The sequence below is a fragment of the Phlebotomus papatasi genome, chromosome 3 (assembly GCF_024763615.1).
Source record: "Phlebotomus papatasi isolate M1 chromosome 3, Ppap_2.1, whole genome shotgun sequence".
In the NCBI taxonomy this organism is placed as follows: domain Eukaryota; kingdom Metazoa; phylum Arthropoda; class Insecta; order Diptera; family Psychodidae; genus Phlebotomus; species Phlebotomus papatasi.
In genome coordinates, this window is record NC_077224.1 from 27,239,135 (window position 1) to 27,256,812 (window position 17,678).

Genomic DNA, 17,678 nt, shown 5'->3' on the forward strand with positions numbered 1-17,678 from the left:
ACAGTCTTTTGTGCTTTTTTTGCATCCTAAATATAGAAGTAAAAGGAATAGTACAATTGAGGTTAGGTTGCACTGACCTTTGCAATTTCTCTTTATCACATTTGTTGATTGCTCGTTTTTTGCAGTTTCTCTGGACCAGATGAACAACAAATGCGTCACATCACGCAGCCAAAGATTAGATTGACCAGAGGAGCACGAAAAATGCGTTTTTCTTTGTTGCGAGAGATGAAAAACGAAAAACCGCCTGCAAAACAAAAATTTCACTGAGGTCAGCTCTTATTCGCGCAGCGCCTACTTGCGGAAATTTCAGGAAAATCGTTTATGGCGGGAATGTAAATTGCGCTTTTTTTATTAAAATAAAAACTAAAGAAAAATAGGGATTTTTATAGATTTTTAGTTTAATTTATTTTATTCACTTAACCAAAAACTGAAATATTTCCTTGGGAATTGCCTTACAAATCCAGAATATTTCCTAGGAAACTCTTCACGAGGCTACAGCCGGAATTATTGAGGCTGCAGTAACACCCATGCAGCAGGTAATGAGCGCCTTGAAGGCAAGACAAACCCAGGGACCAAGATGCAGAATGTGGAGGATGCCATCGAGCCAGAGACCTTTGTAAGTGGTAGCTACAATGAGAAATGTGACGACAGGTACGAACTTCTTGTCGAGATCATGGCGTGAGAAGAGCCAGAGGAGGGTAGATGTAGTGAGATGTTGCACCAGGAGAATATTGGATTCCAAGCACTTTTGAATATAAATCCAACTGAATTCAGCTCCACGAGCTCCCACCCAGAGCATAAGGGCTCGAGACAGGAAGAGCTCTGCTGTTGCCCAACCCAATCCTGCTGTAATCAACTTGCTGTGCCCCTTTCCGGGTATTCGTGACAGCACGAGGGTGAGCCCCATAAGGTCGGCAATATCCACCGAACATCTCAGAAATTCTGCAAGGGCACTAAATTCTCCCGGAGAAGAGATGGTTTCAGTGTCCGGGAAGAAAGTGGCTAGAGCGAGCATTTTGCAGAGCTGGGTAAAAGCGTATATTGCACCAGCTTGGATGCACTTCCAGAAAGCCCCATACTCAGATCTAAGAAAAGGAAAATAAGAAAAATATGATTTATTTTCAAACTGACATAACCTCATTTTCACATTTGATTAATTTTCAGAAGGTTTTTATGCTGTACTTACAGTCCAGAGTACTTGTAGGTCAAATAGTAAGGAACATAGATTAGGGCTAAGCAATTCCCAAAGTGATACAGGGTCATTTTCACAAGATTTTTCACAATTTTCTTCTAATTTAATTTAGAAAAAACTCAGGACCGCACTCACACTCACACAACTCACTCACGATGTCAAGACGTGGGACAGTGGGACAATCCGGATTCGGACTGACTGGATATTTTGCCCGACTGGCGTCATGCTGCTCGGCCTGCTCGGCTCATTCTCTTTTACGTCTTTTACTATTCAAGTATTAGTATGGGAAACTCAATAATAATAATAACTAAAAAGACTAAAAATAATGATTTATTACAATATGCTCGCTTTGTAATTCGGATGATTGGGAGACAATATGACAGATGTCCGCCTCGTTATCTGGATGTATTTTTTGAATTTGTTCAACGTCTAGAAAACATAATACAAGATTTTTTTCTGTAGAATTAGAATAAAAGTTTTAAAGAAGCTTACACAGACATAATTAGACAATTCTATGCTATTATACTTCATTTATTAAACAAAAACTTCACAAGATAATTAATTTTCATTGGTGAACAGGCATGAATACATAACCTCAAAATTATTTTATGTAACCGTCGAGAACTCTTCCGGATTACGCCGATCCGGATTATATAGCAGGCACTGTAATTCAAAGTTGAATGAATATGTGAACACTTTCTTTTTACTACTTCTCCTAAACCGTCCAGCGTCGTAACCTTTGCTAAACTAACCAATTCGCACTTATAATTAGAATAATTATAAAACTTTTCCCGGATTTAGATGCTAACAAGACAAATGACTCTCATTAAAAAACTAAAGCACATATAAAAATACTATTTATATTTCTTGAACGGGTATTTGATTGTGATTCAAAACCACTTTATGGTTTTTTATTCAAGCGGTTTCTCCACGAAATCTCGCACCATCTTCTTTACTCCCCTCATAAGGCTCTGGACAAGGTCGTCCCCACGATCTCTGACGACTTCCTACCACTTTCGTGTGAAGTCCTGCAAATCTTTGGCTGGATTAGCCTTCTTCTTCAAGTCTCCTTTCAAAATTCCCCAGTATTTCTCAATGGGGCGGACTTCTGGAGTGCAGGGCGGCTTGACCTTCTTATCTACATATTTGACATTGTTGTTGGAAAACCATTCCAGGGTGGCTTTCGCGTAATGACATGATGCCAAATCAGGCCAAAATAGAGGAGGGAGGGATGTCGTGGCTTTGATACAGTGGTAAAATTCGTTTTTGGAGGCACTCTTTAATGTGGATATCCGCGTTCATCGTCCCTGTCATGACAAATTATTCGCTACGACGTTCACAAGAGCAGATTGCCATCCAAACCACTTATTTCTTCGGGAACTTGTCGTATTCTTTGAACCTGTACTTGCTGGATACACCCCTACGGATCTTCGCCGTGTAAAACTGTTGGCCGGGTAACTGAGTAAATTCACCTTTTACGACAGTTTCATCGTCCATCAAAATGCATCATTGAAAGCTTTTCAAAACTCGATCACTCAGATTTCTCGACCTCGTTTTGGCACTTTGCCTCTGCTTGTCCGTGCGATGGGGAGAAGTTTGAGCTTTGTAAGGTAAAGTACCCTTACTCGACCGGGTTCCTCTATTCGACCGGTGGGTCAATTTTTGAATATTTGATGGTGAATTTCATCAATTTCTATGAATTTGTCACTGATTCGTATTATTTAAAGAATAATTGACCTATTAATGTTAGATCATACACAAAATATTATAGCAAATATAATTAAATTGAATAAATAAATCTACCGGTCGAATAGAGGAACCGGTCGAATAAAGGGTACTTTACCTTACGTTATCAATCCGTTATTCTTTTTGATTCTCTGCACTAAACTCTTGGAGATACCCAGCTTTTTGCCCACATCTCTGACTGAAAGGCAAGGTTGTTTCTGGAAAAGCGCCAACAATCTCTTCTCCATCCTCTTGTCTACAGCTCAAGGTTTTCTGCCACATCCTGGCTTTCGAACAACAGTCTTGAGTTCCTTGAAGCTCTTTTTTTCCTGAAGACTTTTTTTTCTTTCAAATGATGCAGATGACTTATACAACCTGAGAAAGACCATTTCCACCGTTTGGCTCTGGAGGTTGGTCACCAACGCTAAGACGGCGGTGGACGCAAGCATTGCTTTCTGACAAATCTTTATCTTTATGTCTATCTTAATATATGTATTCTTTACCTTTTTCTTCTGCTTTCAAGAGCACTAGCTCAAAAGCATGGTTATTATTAAATAAATAAATAAAATAAAAAATAAATAAATAAAAAAAGTAATATAACCCTTCGCACCGTGGATGGACACTTTCCGGTGATCCTTCCGATTTCAGAATAGCTCGGTTTTAGATTCTTTAGGTACGTGTCCACGATCAATTTGCGCAGGTTCTCCATTTTTATCACTTTTCTCAACCAAAACACAACCTTTTTCAATATTTTGTTTTCAGAAATGAAAAGGTGACGAAATTCTCTTAAATATTAAAAAAATCAAAACAAAACTCAATTCCTATTGTGACTAACTTCATGTCGAAAACTTGCAGTTAAATCTGGGACACGCTTTAGTAGTTTCATATAAGAAAGTCAACTTGTTACGGGGGTGTCTTGACCCATTTAGTGCTCTTTAATTCGCATTTATCGCACATTATATTTAGCGCTAGATAGAAAATTTTGGTTAATTAATTTCTGCCTAATTGATATCCGAATTGCTACCGGGAAAGGATTTTTGGTTAATACAAATGAATTGATGAATACAATCCAAGACATGGGAAAAATAATCCTATACAGAGAATTTCTTTTCTCGTTTCGCGAAAAGTCGTAATTTTTACTCGAAGTAAGGATCCCTACTTATGCTTGAGCTGTTCGTGTTTTCAACACAATCTTGACTTTAAATCTTAAATTATTTTTTATTTTACCGCGAAATCTTGCTAGAATATAAAGGCAAAATGTATTTTAAGAACCAGAAGGACGCCAAGAGATCCTTAAAAGAAATTAGTCGCCCCCAAAAAGTTTTTAAGATACTTTATGTATGCAGTTACATCGAGAATTCATAGAGAAGAAAATGTCAGTGGGAGCAAAATGCTATTATTTAAAAATTATTATATTGTTCTTTAAAAAATTTTTTTTTTCTAGAAAATAATAGAATTTTTTTTAATAATTACACAAAATATTTTCTATTTTTTAAGTGTGTTTGAAAATTTAGCGAATTTTGAAATTAAAAATTTGAATAAATAAATAAATTTTTGAATCAAATTTTAACACACTTCACAAATTAAAAAAAAAATAAATGTAATCAAATTTATTTAAGACTTCTTATTGACAAATAATCTACATATTTTTTGTTAAATAAATAGAAAAAATTTAATTTTTTCTTTAATTTTTTTATCTAAAATAGGAGGATATATAGAATATGGAATGTAAGCAAATGGGTTAACCCGGCTGGCCCGGCGAGACATAATATTTAACTCCGAAAACCAATTCGGAATTTTCAAACTGACATTCAAAAAAAATAATTCGGAAAATTATTGTTCAGCTTGTAAGAAAAGAGGTTGCATTTTTTTGCATTTCGCCGATAAGAACGTCCTGTGAAAATATTGATAATAGTGATAGTAGAGTGAGGAGAAGTGATAGTTAGAGACCATGGCAGAGTCGGCAGCAATTTCCGCTTCAGAAGCAGAAGAACTGACGAGTTTGGTGAGAAAACCCAGCAAGACTTTTGGTCACATAACCTCAAACTCTGGCACAAGGTCATCATCTCTCATCTTTTCCGCGTCCTCTAGGTGAATAATCTCGATATAACCCGACCCAGTGATGCTGAAAAAGACAAGAATGAGGCCGGTGAGGCAGCTGCTGGGGAGCAAGATGACACAGCCTCGTGAGTTTTAAGCGGGAAATTGGTAAAGCGTCCACCCACCTGTCAATATGAATTTTTGTCTTTTGTTTCTTTAGACCAGCAGACACCAGCCTACTGAGGAAGATTATCCGAAAGGGTTTGGTGGAGTCAAAGCAAGATCTAGAAATTCAGCGGAAAGATCCATCGTCTCCGCTGTACTCTGTCAAGACATTCGATGCTCTCCGGCTGAAGCCGGAACTTCTCAAAGGTGTCTATGCGATGGGCTTCAATGCTCCGTCCAAGATCCAGGAAACAGCTGTGCCCACACTCTTGGCCCATCCACCGCAGAATCTCATTGCCCAGAGTCAGTCGGGCACGGGAAAAACTGCTGCCTTCGTCCTGGCCATGCTGAGCCGTGTGGACACCAGTGAGAATTATCCACAGGTCCTCTGCCTCTCTCCCACTTACGAGCTGGCAATTCAGACTGGCGAAGTGGCTGCAAAAATGGCAAAATTCTGCCCAGACATTCGCCTTCAGTACGCCGTGCGTGGGGAGGAAGTGGCACGGGGACATAAGTTAGACTGTCACATTATCATCGGAACACCGGGGAAAATGCTGGATTGGGGTGTGAAATTCCGTGTGTTTGACCTGAAGAAGATTCGGGTGTTTGTGCTGGACGAGGCAGATGTGATGATTGCTACACAGGGTCACCAGGATCAGTGCATTCGCATCCACAAACACCTGTCCAAGGACTGTCAGATGATGTTCTTCTCAGCCACATACGAGCGCGAAGTGATGGAATTTGCCGAATACATCGTGGAGAATCCCGTGATCATTCGCCTGAAGCGAGAGCAGGAATCACTGGACAACATCAAGCAGTATTATGTCAAGTGTCGCAATCAGGAGGAGAAGTATCAGGCCATACAGAATGTCTATGGGGTCATCACGGTGGGACAGGCCATAATATTCTGTCACACGCGCAAAACGGCCTCCTGGCTGGCCACAAAGATGTCCAAGGATGGTCATTCGGTGGCTGTGCTGTCTGGGGATTTGACTGTGGAACAGCGTCTGGCAGTGCTTGATCGTTTCAGGGACGGGAAGGAAAAGGTGCTCATTACAACAAATGTTCTCTCACGAGGTAAGTGCTAAGCCTAATTTACCTCAAAGTAACTGTGATTCTTAAGGAGGCAACTCAAATTAAAAGGTCTAACCTTCAAGCAAGTTTTTTTAATTGTTTTCCTAACTTTTAAAGCTGAAATTATAAATATTTATAAATTTGGTTAATTTCGTTAATTTGGAAAAATATGAAAAAGAATTATAACATAAAATGGCCTAATTATGAACAGAATATTTTTAATAAATAGAAAAATAATAAAAAAATTACATTGAATATTGAAAATCTAATCCTGAATACTTTTTCAGAAGAATAAAAAAAAACAAAAAACACGAAAAAATTATCTGGGTAAAATTTAAAATAATAATTCCTTAAAATAATAATTGCAAAAGTCTTTTAGAGATTTTAATTTGAAAATATTCTCGTCGTTTCCAAAATTCTATTATTCGTTTGTCCCAGTGGTTGCAAGCAGCGTATACCTATAAAACCAAAGACATGTTAAAGAAAAATAATTTTTGCATATAAGTTTAGTAAATGTATACTAAAAATAATATTTTTACGAATTTCTAAGGATTTAGAAGAAGAAAATTGGGTTTGCCCCAAAAATTGGGTAAATTATTAAAAAAAAAACATCATAAAAGTCTTTTTCAATGCTTTCAGAGCATTTCAGTAAATCTCGCACCAATCTGAAAAAAGTGGATAAGAGAAAAATTCTTTTAAAAAAAGAGATAGGTACTCCTTTCAATTCGAAGATCAATTCCATGTCAAAATTGAAAATATCCAATTCTGATGTCAAGGATGACTAAGAAGGTTCTAAAGATCAAATCAGGTCCTTGAGATTACCTTGAAAAATTAAGAAAACTTAAAGATTTAAGACTGGTATATTTCAACTCGGAGTCGACCAAAATCCCGAATGGGTCATAATCATAAATAATTTTTTTTTTTAAATTTATTTTAAATGTCTATCTAAAAGATGATTGTCCCGAATTTACCTTTATTGTCATAGCAACAATTCTATATTCCATTAGCTAATAGGGGACAGAAGTGGTCTGTTTTCAAAGACTTTTTTCTAAGGAATCCGAAAAAGTTGTAGTATTCTAAGACTGGCACTTCTCCAATTAGGGTGCTCTCTTGAGGTATATTGCGGGATATTTTAACAGAATCTTACAAATTTTGATTAAATAAGTTTTACAGAATAATTTATTTTTAATATTGACGCAAATAGAGTCGTCATAAAGTCGAAAGTAGTCGGATAAAGCAAATTTCTGTATTTATTTTTCACACTGGATGGCCGTACTTTTGCCATCCTCTTTTCCCTTTTTATAACGAAAAGTGACAACTTCCATCACTGGTAAAATATAACGACTTTTGCTTTTCAGCTTCATAAATAAATTACAAAATCTGAAGTTAAAGCTTTTTAACAGAAGATGATTAAGTTCATCACTTTATTAACTTTTAGGAGAATTATCCAAACTTTAAAATTTTTCCCAATAAATCAGAGAAGTTAAAAAAAATCGATTTTTTACCATATAATATTAGTTTCCTCTTGAAATAAAGTCTTATCGAAGCTTTTAAACAAAGAAAAATAAATTAATCCATGACATTGAGTTATAAAAATAAAAAAAATAAATTAATCGATGACAGTAAACTGAAAAAACAGCGTTTTCAGCATATTTTTTAAGAATCTATGATAAAATATGCTGATCGGTTAGCAGTTCTCGAACAAAAACAAAAATCAGCTGAAAATACATGTTTTAAGTTAAATTGAAAGGTACTTGCTGGGAACAAAAAAAATGTCTTAAAATTTCATCGAAATTGAAAAAAAGAAGATTTCAGGTTGTTCGATACAGAAAATTTCCAAAAAATACACGATCTTAGCACACATAATTTTGACCCTACAAATTTGTTATGTATAGAAGAATTTTCAGCATTTCACGAGACCGATCGTTACCTTGGAAAATCAAATTCGAACAATTAAAACTACAATTTCTTCAATAATTTGTAACAGGAAGTTAAGGCTATTATCAGCTGACTTTTTGACCCTTTATCTGTACAGCTGAGGAAATACAATATTTTGGAGTATTTAAAATGGGCGTTTGGAGAGTGCGGGGATAGATTTGATAGCACCAACTTTTACCTGCTTCTTGACATTTAATTTTTGTAGAAAATTGCTTCTCGATATCTCTTACCGTTCATTCTTTAAAACCGTGTAAACAACGAATAATGAGTCTCAAAAAGTTTTCATTCAAATTTTAGGCCAAGATCACATTCAGGCAAGATTCAGGCTACAGAAGCTGAAATTGTGAAGAATCTGAAGTAAAAGCAGAACATGATTAACGAAGATCGATTAAAATGGACTTTAATACCATATTTTTGGCTAGTTTTAAATCTGCTTCAACCATTTTTTATAGGTTAAGTCTGGCTTTTTACTAAATTAATCAAAGTCTAACAAATTATCTTTTACATTTTTAAAAATATATTACCGACATTTTAAAAATTGATTGTAAATTTAAACTTTTAAGGAACAGTACGAACTATACCTTTAGAATTTTAAAATTTTAGTGACTTCAAAATCCAAATTTGTCCTTAGGAGGAAATGGGACACCTTTGAAATTGGATTTTTTCCCCTGATTTTTAAAAGGAATTTAGGCTTATCATAATGTGATTTAGCTTCACAATCGGTTTCTTGAGCTAAATATCACAGTAAGTTTCAATTCCATTTAAAAATAGCAGAAAAAAGCCCAATTGCCCAATTTCAAAAGTAACCCCAATTCTAAGGTGTCTCCCTTTCCCCCTATAATTACGCAAAACAAATTTTGGTTCAGGTATATCTACCTTTTACGTCAGGGAAATTCCATGTAATCTTAGTCCATTTTTTCCTGGGCGTTTTAAACTTGGCTATTCGACTCTTGAACGTTTTTTCTTCTTCTTTTAAGCGGAATGAATGTGGAACGGGTTTTCGCGACCAAAAGTTAATCAATTCTAGAGAGTGTATTTCATAACCAATTTGAGCAAATATGGGTTGGTTAGAAAGGTCTTGGAGTCCTCTATCAAGTCTGTATCAGTTCCAAGCGGTTATACATCGATAACCAATTTTTATCTAAAACACAATAAATATGCAATTTTTAGGAATTTTGAGTTGATCTCTGAATCGACTTAAATCGCATAAAGCTCGAACTTTTGAGTATGATGCTTGGACACTTCATCAATTTTTTGTTTAAACTCAAGAATTTCGAAAATCAGAATCACAACGTAAAATTTTCTCACGATTACAATATCCTTCTCCCCGTTAGGAATTGATGTGGAGCAAGTGACCATCGTAGTAAACTTTGACATGCCAATGGACCAGTCCGGAAAAGCAGACTGTGAGACATATCTGCACAGGATCGGGAGAACAGGACGCTTTGGCAAGAACGGGATTGCTATCAATTTGGTGGATTCGGAGAAAAGCATGGACATCTGCCGGGCCATCGAGGCGCACTTCCGGAAGAAAATCCACTTTCTGGATGCTGAAAATGTGGAGGAAATTGAAAAGATTGGCTCCTAAAACTGCTTAAGATTCAATTTACCAGCTATTATTATGTTAATTCTTTTTTTTAATACACAACACTGAATTCTTCCTATTTCTTCTATTTTTTATTTGAGAAAACCTTCGATTCTTGTTACAAATTTTTGCGATAACTGAAATACAGAACATTTTCTCAAGACGGATTTGCAGGGTAGTTTTTCTATTTTGTGTTTAGCTCGAATTGGGAAGTTGGCACGCTCGCACGGCAATCAGCTGGAGGAGAATGAAGATGGGAGAGAAGACTTCACTGAATTCCAGGCCGATTTGTCCGGAAATTTTGAGACAGAGGAGATATTTGAAGACAGCCGTGAGGACGATGTAATTGGCGCTCCAGAGAAGTCTGTGGAATGCCCGACGCTTGATCTGATCGTTGTTGAGGTACATCCGAATGCAGACAATCAGGCAGAAGTAGGCATTGCAGGCATCTCCGCAGAACAGTGGCGAGAAGATGATAAACCAATCGAGATATTCAGCACTGAAATAGCTGGAAACCCGAAGTGAGAGGAGGATTGTGAAGACAAGGACTGCTACAAGGTTTGTGAATATCTCAAATTCTGTCAGTCCCAGCCACTTGACTAATTCCGACAGCTTAAACATCTCTCTGGGAAGACTTAGAACGATACCCTTCCCTTGATCACAGATTTCAGGGCAGACACCAATTCCGACACTTCTGCCTTGCGGTACACACGAATGTGGATAGACGAATTCCTGCGTTGGTTCACATCGAAATCAGCATCTTCGGTGAGTGGATGCAGATCATCCACGAGATCCACAGTTCCTGTATTTGCTTCAACGCCGTACAAATCTGGATTGTTTGCCTGAATCTGCAGTGCTAGCGAGATAGCACGGGGAATGGCGTTGCCAATGCTATGTAGATATATCTCCGTGTGCTTCAGTCGCAAGAGTTTCTCGCACTGACGCAGTTTTCCCTGGGAAATGGGAGAAAAAGAAAGTTTTGAGATGTCACTGACATAACCTCAAAAAACTGTAAACAAATACCGTAAAATTGGACTTTTTCGTCACGTAGATGTCAGTTTTACGTTGATACGGCTTGCCGGGTGGACGCTTACGGATTTCGTGGATCTTCTCAGCCTTGCCACTCGCTGTAGAGCCCGAAAGATTATCTTTTCCAGCTAAATCATCCACTTCCATCACTCAAAATGCTCAAAATGTAAACAAAAATCAGCCCGCTAAAATTCCCACTACGTGTCGCTGCGATCGCTCAGTTTTCCGAAAATCACCTCGCGCGAGTTTTTCGGAAATCAGTTATTCAGCTCACCTCGACGAAGAAGGTTGTCTTTTCTCGTGTTTTTTTCGCAAAGAAAATCCCACTGAATTCCTCTCATTGTACCGCAATTCATCTGCCAGTTTTGTGCTCTGTGAAATCCAGAAAAAAATCCTTGTGCAAAATAGAGTGTGCTGTGCAGGAGAATAAAACAGTGTTGATGGTGCTCTGAGAAGGATAATATAGGCTGGAATTTTACCTGTTGATTCACCTTTGTTGCTGAGGAAGAAGCACCTGAAGACACGAAAGAGAGTGCGAGAGAAGATTGGAAGATGCCTTGCTCCGCTGTAACACTATCTTTAGCCACCATTTTATCCATCATAGCTGTAGCTTTGTTGGCCATCGCATTCTCCACCGACAATTGGCTCAGCTATGAAGTCAAGAGACACAACATCCAGGTACCATTCCCAGTTCATTTTTGAGCCACTTTATTAATTATAAATTTTATTCACCTGCCTGTACCGCATAATGTGGGAGGGTATTTTTCTTCGGCCAAATCCAACCCTGGGTTCCTTCGATTTTGTCCTTTTCTCCACACTTCTTTCTCTATCGTCTTTCAATGCTGCCAAGGCTGGCAAGAAAAATTATGCTTGAGGCACGTAGGCGACTCTAAAGAGTCCACAAAAAACTCCTCAATTGCCGCAAGATCACGAGGGAAGAAAAAAACTATAACTGGAAAGACTTTTGTTCAATGCGAAGGGCACGAAAAGAGATGTAGGAATGGAACTTCCTCTAGGGATAGAGATTTGAGAAGTCCAGTAAAATTTATAATGATCTTGAATTGAGGGCTTTATTAAGTATTAGGAATTCAAAGGAAGGATAAAACAGATTGACATAGACTAGGTTTATATAGAAGTCGCGGTTTTTGGATATGCATCAACTTTTCCTTGGATAATACAGGTTAGTTCGTAAAATTATTTAGTTGGCTATATGGACCTGATTGAGTCTGACAGCCAAAACATAAAAAGAAGAGAGAGAGAGAGAAAATTATTTAGGTTATGTTCATTCTAACCTAATAGTTGCTTTGTGCAGTAAATCTTCACCAATAAAATCCTTTAAAACAAAAATCCATTTAAATTGTGATATGAAGAACTTAACAGATTTTTGAAAATACTACAAAATAAAACAATTTAGAAAATTACTTACTCTGAGATAACCTTGTTGTCAGAGGTTAGATTAAATATAACCTTAAAATCCAGGTGAATTTCTTTACCAAATAACAGGGGATTTAAATTTTCAGAAATAAGAGTTCCTCATTTAATTAATTTTGACAATTTGACGCGCTGCAGCTTAATTTGTCCCCTAATTAGTTGCTTTATATGGAGTAATTCCTGATTAATCGATAAGAAAACTAGGGTAAGTGTGCCAAATTTCGGCATGGTTGCATGGAAGCACCAAAGTATCAAATTTGAAATGTAATATTTTTAATACAAATTTATTTTTGTGTTCCTTTTTTATAAGGAGTGTTGCTTGGAACCTAGTAGAAAGTTTATCGTCTTTATTTTCTCTGAAATCATTCTTAATACATTTTAAAATGAATAAAAATGTAGACATAGATATCATTGGTGGCCTATTCCGGCCACCTTCATTTTCATGGTTCCTTGACCTTCCAGAATTCATCCAATGCCTTTTACAGAGCATCTTGCTCGTCAAAGCGGTATTTTTTGTTATGTTTTGCATTGCATAATCTCCAGAGTATATGCAAAAACTAAAAAATCATGGAAATTTGAGGATAAAAAAATGTGGCCGGAATTTCAAGCTGGTCGGAATTTGGTACACTTACCCTAATTCATATTTTGATAAAAATTTGCTTGCACGAAATTGTAACTTCAGGAATAACAGATTTACAAAAAATTCCAATAAAAAATTTAATTTAGAAGATTATTGTTATGAGATAACCTTATTTTTTAAGGTTGTTTTTTTTATAACCTCAAAATCTAGTTTAGATTCTCTACCAAATAACAGAGGGTCGAAATTTAAATATGTAGAAGTTCCTACAGTAGAGTCTCTCAAATCTGAACCTCTCAAATTCGAACGCCGTTTGAATTTAAAATGTCAATTGTGAGGTTATGTTAAAAAGTTCGTATTCTGGATGAATGAAAATAATATTTATGTGCTTCTTCCTGAATGTTTACATACATTATGATAGTATAAAATGAAAAGGAAGTATGTTACCACTAAGACTTGGGGGAAGGTATGGGAATTTGATTCAAAGTACAATTTAATCTCACACAAATTTCGTTAGTTTTGAAAAAATCGTTCGAATTTGGGAGGTGAGAAATGTCAAAAATACCCCCCGATCGTTCGAATTTAGGAGACTCTACTGTATTTAAATAATTTTGACAATTTACGGAGGCACAGCTTGATTTGACACTCACTTCAAAGCTACGTAAAACTTAAATAATTGAAGGATTTTAACCTTAAAAAAAATTTATAAGGTTAATAAAGTGTCAAATGTAAAACGACATTCAGTATTTCAGTAAAAATGCCATTTGTTTATTTTTTTAATGACAAAATTAGTGAAATTCAGGAATTACAAATCTTTTTTGCATATCCTTTTGTTAAAAAAAAATAGGTTAGATAGGGGAGTGAAGTTATTTTGAGCTGTGGGCCTACAGAAATATACGATTTTTTTGCATATTTCTAAAGAAAACTTGACTTTAACGGTGTCTGCACATTAGAAGCAATTTTCGTCAAAAAAATTTTTTTTTTTAATTTTGACATTTCTGCCTATAAAAGGGGAAATTTTCCTTAAAATTTTTTTTTTTTAATTACTCCTAGTCCTAGTGTGTAGACTACAGGTTAGGACTAACATAACCACAATTTCCATAATAATTTCTTTACCAAATGAGTGAATCAGGCTATTTTATTTATTTTTAAATACACTTTAAAAACTGGTTATGCTCAACTCACAGTAACTTTAATTTTGTAAACATGTTTTTGACATTTAAATAAGAATGAGCGAGATCTATATCTAGTCATTTAGCTCGCTCTATATAGGAACTCTGTATAAGACTGTCTAATAAGAAATGTCCGCGAATTTCCATTAACTTTTCTGTGACGAATATTTCCACGTCTTTTCCTATAGATTATTAGCGTATAATCGGCAGTAAGCCCTTTAAAAATTCGGAAAAATCCTCTTTATTTCCACGAAATTCTCCACGGAATTTTCAATGCAACGCCCTTAGAGGCTTCCGTGGTTTAATATTACGGAATTCTACTTTTCCAGAGGATTTTTTAAAAATATTTTTCTTCAAAATAATTCCAAAAATTGATTAAAAATGTCGTGAAATTTTCATTGAGAATTTCCACAAAAAAACATCCACAAATAAATGGACGATCAGTGCCAATTGGCAACTTAGAACTTAGAGAGTATTCATCTATCAGATGAACACTCTCAGTTGTTCTACTTTTGAGTTGAAAATATTGATACCATATCGTTCATTTGAGTATGTCTATCTCGCAAAAAATTATGGCGTTAGGCCAAAAAATAATTGCGGAATTTTCGCGTTCACTTGGCCGGAAAGACATCAGAAAATATACTCGGAATATTCAATGGAAATTTTGTTTCAATTTCCAGGGAATGCTTTTAGAAAATTGCAAGAAAATACTTCGGTTTTTTTTTTTAAGGAAATCCACGCGAAAAAGAGCTGAAAACTCCGCAGAATTCCAAGCGAAATATTAGCGTTTATTTCCCCGGAAGCTCACGCGGAAAAATAGGAGATAAATTCCATGGATTTTTCCGTTACTGTGAAAATTTGCGGCCGATCGGCTACAGGGTGAGCGAGAGTCACCTAGTTCGCTTCCGTAGGAAAATTTAAAAACATGTTTATAAACAAAATTTATTGTGCACTGGACATTACAATGTAATAAAATATTGTTGAATTTTCTAAAAATTGTGTGAAAAATATTCTAAGGTATTTGAAATTTGAATAGGTTTTTATAGGTTATGTTCAGCATAACCACATTTTGCAAAATTATTTCCCATAGCTAAACGAGGCAATTGGACTTTTTGATATAAAAAAGTGAGGTTATGAATAAGTATCTCATATGAGAACTGGTGAGCGTCGGGGGTGTAGGGCAGCTCAGAAAAAACACAAATTTTTCCCAAAGCTTTCGGCTCGGACTCCAAGCCTTCCTCTGTGGTCAAATCTTGAGATTTCCTAGCTTTTACAGGAGGTTTGGGGTCTGTGGACCGCGCCGAAAGCTTTGGGAAAAATCTGTGTTTTTTCTGAGCTACCCTATATCCTCGACGCTCACCGGTTCTCATATGAATAAATTATTCGTCGGCATTCACTAAGCATGATTAAGTATCCTATTTCTCTACAAAAAATTAACAAGTTGAAGATTTTAGAACAAAAATTCAAAAATTCATTGATTTATTAAAACTGAGACTGAGTAGGATTTGCTTGTAAAATAGACTCTCGATTATAAGTTGGTGTTGCGATTGTTTGGACAGATATTTTTTTCGTATTTAGATCATTTATAGATTATTTAAAATAACTTATACAATTGAATTTACGATATAAAATAGTTTTCAGTCCATAACCGATTTATTACCGGTTCATAACGGATTAGAACCGGTTTAGATTTTTCAGAAATTCCAATACCTTTCTTACAAGACAAAAAATGATCCTGTTCGTTTGTAAAATACGCTCTCCTTAGAGTTTTTTTCATACTTGATTTTGAAAAACAGTTAAATGGTTAAAGGCGGACTAGGTAACCTCTAAGTCATATCCAAAAATTGAAAAAAAATATTCTGAAGTTTGAAAGGTTTTACTGTCTGTATTAGACAGATCGAAATAATGGTTACACTACATTCTCAGTAGTTTCCCATTATGCCGTCTCTCGGCTTATCTGTCTTTGCTTGGGCATAAAGATCTGCATTTATCATGAAAAAATCTCCATATTTTTTTTTTATATATAATGGGACAAAGCAAGGCCGTAAAGATTAATTAAAAAAACAAAGACCTGGTTTCGGGAGCAAATTCACTGTAACGGGGTTGTTTACTTATAGCACTATGTGCATGAGTTTCAATTAAATCCCTTTTTTCAACATCAAATGAACTTCTCGGGCTGCAACAGATGCAAAGCATTGGAAAAGATATTCAAGTTGAACACTTTAGTTGTTTATAATACCCCCGCTAGAGGGCTCTGTGCCTTAGGAAGGAGATGTATCCCATTTCAATTAAGTTTCTCATCTTGCTGAAATTCAGCTGCGATGCCAATATTCATCTGGCATTATGGAATTTGATGAAGATATTTCAACAAATGTATTCTCGTAAGTTAATGAAAATAAAATGACTGAGCATATTGACCAAGCAATTCTTCAGTATAATGATCGTGATTGAGCTAAAATTACAGAGAGATCACCAATAGATTATATTCCTGTTGGTAAATGGGAGTGAAAAGTGAGAAATGTTGGAAAATATCATTGGATGGCACTTTCTCTCAGCACATTTTCAATAAATGCAATTATCTGTGCTGCAAGACATGCATTTCACATTTTAAGACCAATAGTAAAGTCTCTTGGTTGACTATGCGTGTTGTTACTTTTGCAAGAGTCACAGTGGTGATCTCCAAAGTAAGAAATTGGTTATGCGAGAGAGAGAAAGAGATAGGGAGAGAAATTCAAATAGAAAATTTTTTTTTCTTCAACCATTAATCCCATGTATGTATCTTGGCCAGGGGAACGAGAATTGCAACTCTTCAGAGCTAGATGTTGTGTGTGGCAATGTGTGTTTCATGCGAAGAAAAATTTTATTTAATGTGCGTTGCTGAAGATTCAAGTTCCTCTCCAAAAACAAGAACTCTCGCACCTAAAAATGTCTCCGTGTCGTCTGTTTTTCGCCTCATTTTGCTCTTGTACCCAAAAAATAATAATACACGGTTAATTTTAATGTTTTGGAGAGAAAAAACTGGGACAATAATGTGCGAAAAATGATACTCTAACAAAAGACTTCAATAGACTGTAAACGACGAACCCTTGACAAAAAATGATTTATGATCAATTTAATTAATCTCCCCCTCTGAGGTAATCTTACAATAAAACAAGTATTACTCAATTTTTCTACATTTATATATATTTAAATTAAATACCCCAGAGGTGTGTGTTAGTGAGCAAAAGTGTACATAAATTTAATCAAATATGCTAACGTGAGTGGAATTCATTAGCTCCTCTGTACATTCGTGTTGGAAAGAAAAATTTTTATATAGAAAAGAAAAGAAAAAAAATTCGACGTTTGGGCGTCATTCGTATAGAGAACTTTACCGTTGATCTAATCAGATAGTTTGTGAAGAAGCTTAAATGCGAGAAATTAAGGAGGGAAAGCAAAAAGACTGTTGGAAGCTAATATAAAATGTGGTGTGTTGAGTTGAGCTTGGAGTAATGACCGTTTTATTCTTAATTTTTCTTATTAGCAAAATAATGTTCCTATGTGTGTTGACTTTTATGCAGAAGTTTTCAATTTCATTGCATTTTCAGATTGTAAAGTTGACAAACAGTGCTTTAGTTGTAAAAGGATTTTCTTGTTTTCTGCAAAATGTTCTCCAATAAATTTATATTTAGAACACAGCATAAAGAGAAGGGATAAAGAAAGAGAAAAATGTCATTTCTTGACTTTAATATATATTAATATACAGGTATTTCG

General features: G+C 35.7%; 6 protein-coding genes across 6 annotated transcripts in view; 2 read left to right on the forward strand and 4 right to left on the reverse strand.

The window, feature by feature from the left end:
* The window catches only part of LOC129807412 (ubiquitin-conjugating enzyme E2Q-like protein CG4502), a 52,597-nt gene extending 52,305 nt beyond the window's left edge, over positions 1-292 (reverse strand). The window contains exon 1 of the mRNA XM_055856660.1: positions 78-292. The gene's annotated coding sequence lies outside the window, so the exon portion shown is untranslated. The remainder of the gene's footprint in view (positions 1-77) is intronic.
* An 88-nt stretch (positions 293-380) lies between these two features.
* Positions 381-1,444, reverse strand: LOC129807413 (BOS complex subunit TMEM147). Its single transcript, XM_055856661.1, has 2 exons — positions 1,187-1,444; positions 381-1,085 (listed from the first exon to the last, which is right to left on the reverse strand). Exons 1-2 carry the CDS (start codon positions 1,261-1,263, stop codon positions 485-487), a joined length of 678 nt encoding a protein of 225 aa, XP_055712636.1. The 5' UTR covers positions 1,264-1,444; the 3' UTR covers positions 381-484.
* Positions 1,445-4,728: 3,284 nt separating this feature from the next.
* On the forward strand, positions 4,729-9,886 carry LOC129807408 (DEAD-box helicase Dbp80). Its single transcript, XM_055856656.1, has 4 exons — positions 4,729-4,922; positions 5,009-5,103; positions 5,178-6,199; positions 9,469-9,886. The coding sequence occupies exons 1-4, from the start codon at positions 4,869-4,871 to the stop codon at positions 9,720-9,722; spliced, it is 1,425 nt and encodes a 474-aa protein (XP_055712631.1). The 5' UTR covers positions 4,729-4,868; the 3' UTR covers positions 9,723-9,886.
* Positions 9,786-10,340, reverse strand: LOC129807415 (transmembrane protein 203). Its single transcript, XM_055856664.1, has one exon. It carries the CDS (start codon positions 10,338-10,340, stop codon positions 9,915-9,917), a length of 426 nt encoding a protein of 141 aa, XP_055712639.1. The 3' UTR covers positions 9,786-9,914.
* Positions 9,786-10,944, reverse strand: LOC129807414 (ribonuclease P protein subunit p20). Its single transcript, XM_055856663.1, has 2 exons — positions 10,743-10,944; positions 9,786-10,672 (listed from the first exon to the last, which is right to left on the reverse strand). The coding sequence occupies exons 1-2, from the start codon at positions 10,893-10,895 to the stop codon at positions 10,355-10,357; spliced, it is 471 nt and encodes a 156-aa protein (XP_055712638.1). The 5' UTR covers positions 10,896-10,944; the 3' UTR covers positions 9,786-10,354.
* A 50-nt stretch (positions 10,945-10,994) lies between these two features.
* LOC129807410 (transmembrane protein 235) overlaps positions 10,995-17,678 on the forward strand; it is a 63,944-nt gene continuing 57,260 nt past the window's right edge. Inside the window, exon 1 of the mRNA XM_055856658.1 lies at positions 10,995-11,426. Within this exon, the coding sequence (XP_055712633.1) occupies positions 11,301-11,426 (126 nt within the window). The 5' untranslated portion in view covers positions 10,995-11,300. The remainder of the gene's footprint in view (positions 11,427-17,678) is intronic.

Excerpts from the sequence above, each read along its gene's own strand:
- LOC129807414 (XM_055856663.1), bottom strand. The coding sequence starts at position 10,895 with ATGGAAGTGGATGATTTAGCTGGAAAAGATAATCTTTCGGGCTCTACA. Across the intron at positions 10,673-10,742 it reads CGAAAAAGTCCAATTTTACG|GGAAAACTGCGTCAGTGCGA; the intron begins GTATTTGTTTAC and ends CCCATTTCCCAG.
- LOC129807408 (XM_055856656.1), top strand. The coding sequence starts at position 4,869 with ATGGCAGAGTCGGCAGCAATTTCCGCTTCAGAAGCAGAAGAACTGACG. Across the intron at positions 5,104-5,177 it reads GAGCAAGATGACACAGCCTC|ACCAGCAGACACCAGCCTAC; the intron begins GTGAGTTTTAAG and ends TTGTTTCTTTAG. Across the intron at positions 6,200-9,468 it reads AACAAATGTTCTCTCACGAG|GAATTGATGTGGAGCAAGTG; the intron begins GTAAGTGCTAAG and ends TCTCCCCGTTAG.
- LOC129807415 (XM_055856664.1), bottom strand. The coding sequence starts at position 10,340 with ATGTTTAAGCTGTCGGAATTAGTCAAGTGGCTGGGACTGACAGAATTT.
- LOC129807413 (XM_055856661.1), bottom strand. The coding sequence starts at position 1,263 with ATGACCCTGTATCACTTTGGGAATTGCTTAGCCCTAATCTATGTTCCT. Across the intron at positions 1,086-1,186 it reads ACCTACAAGTACTCTGGACT|ATCTGAGTATGGGGCTTTCT; the intron begins GTAAGTACAGCA and ends TCCTTTTCTTAG.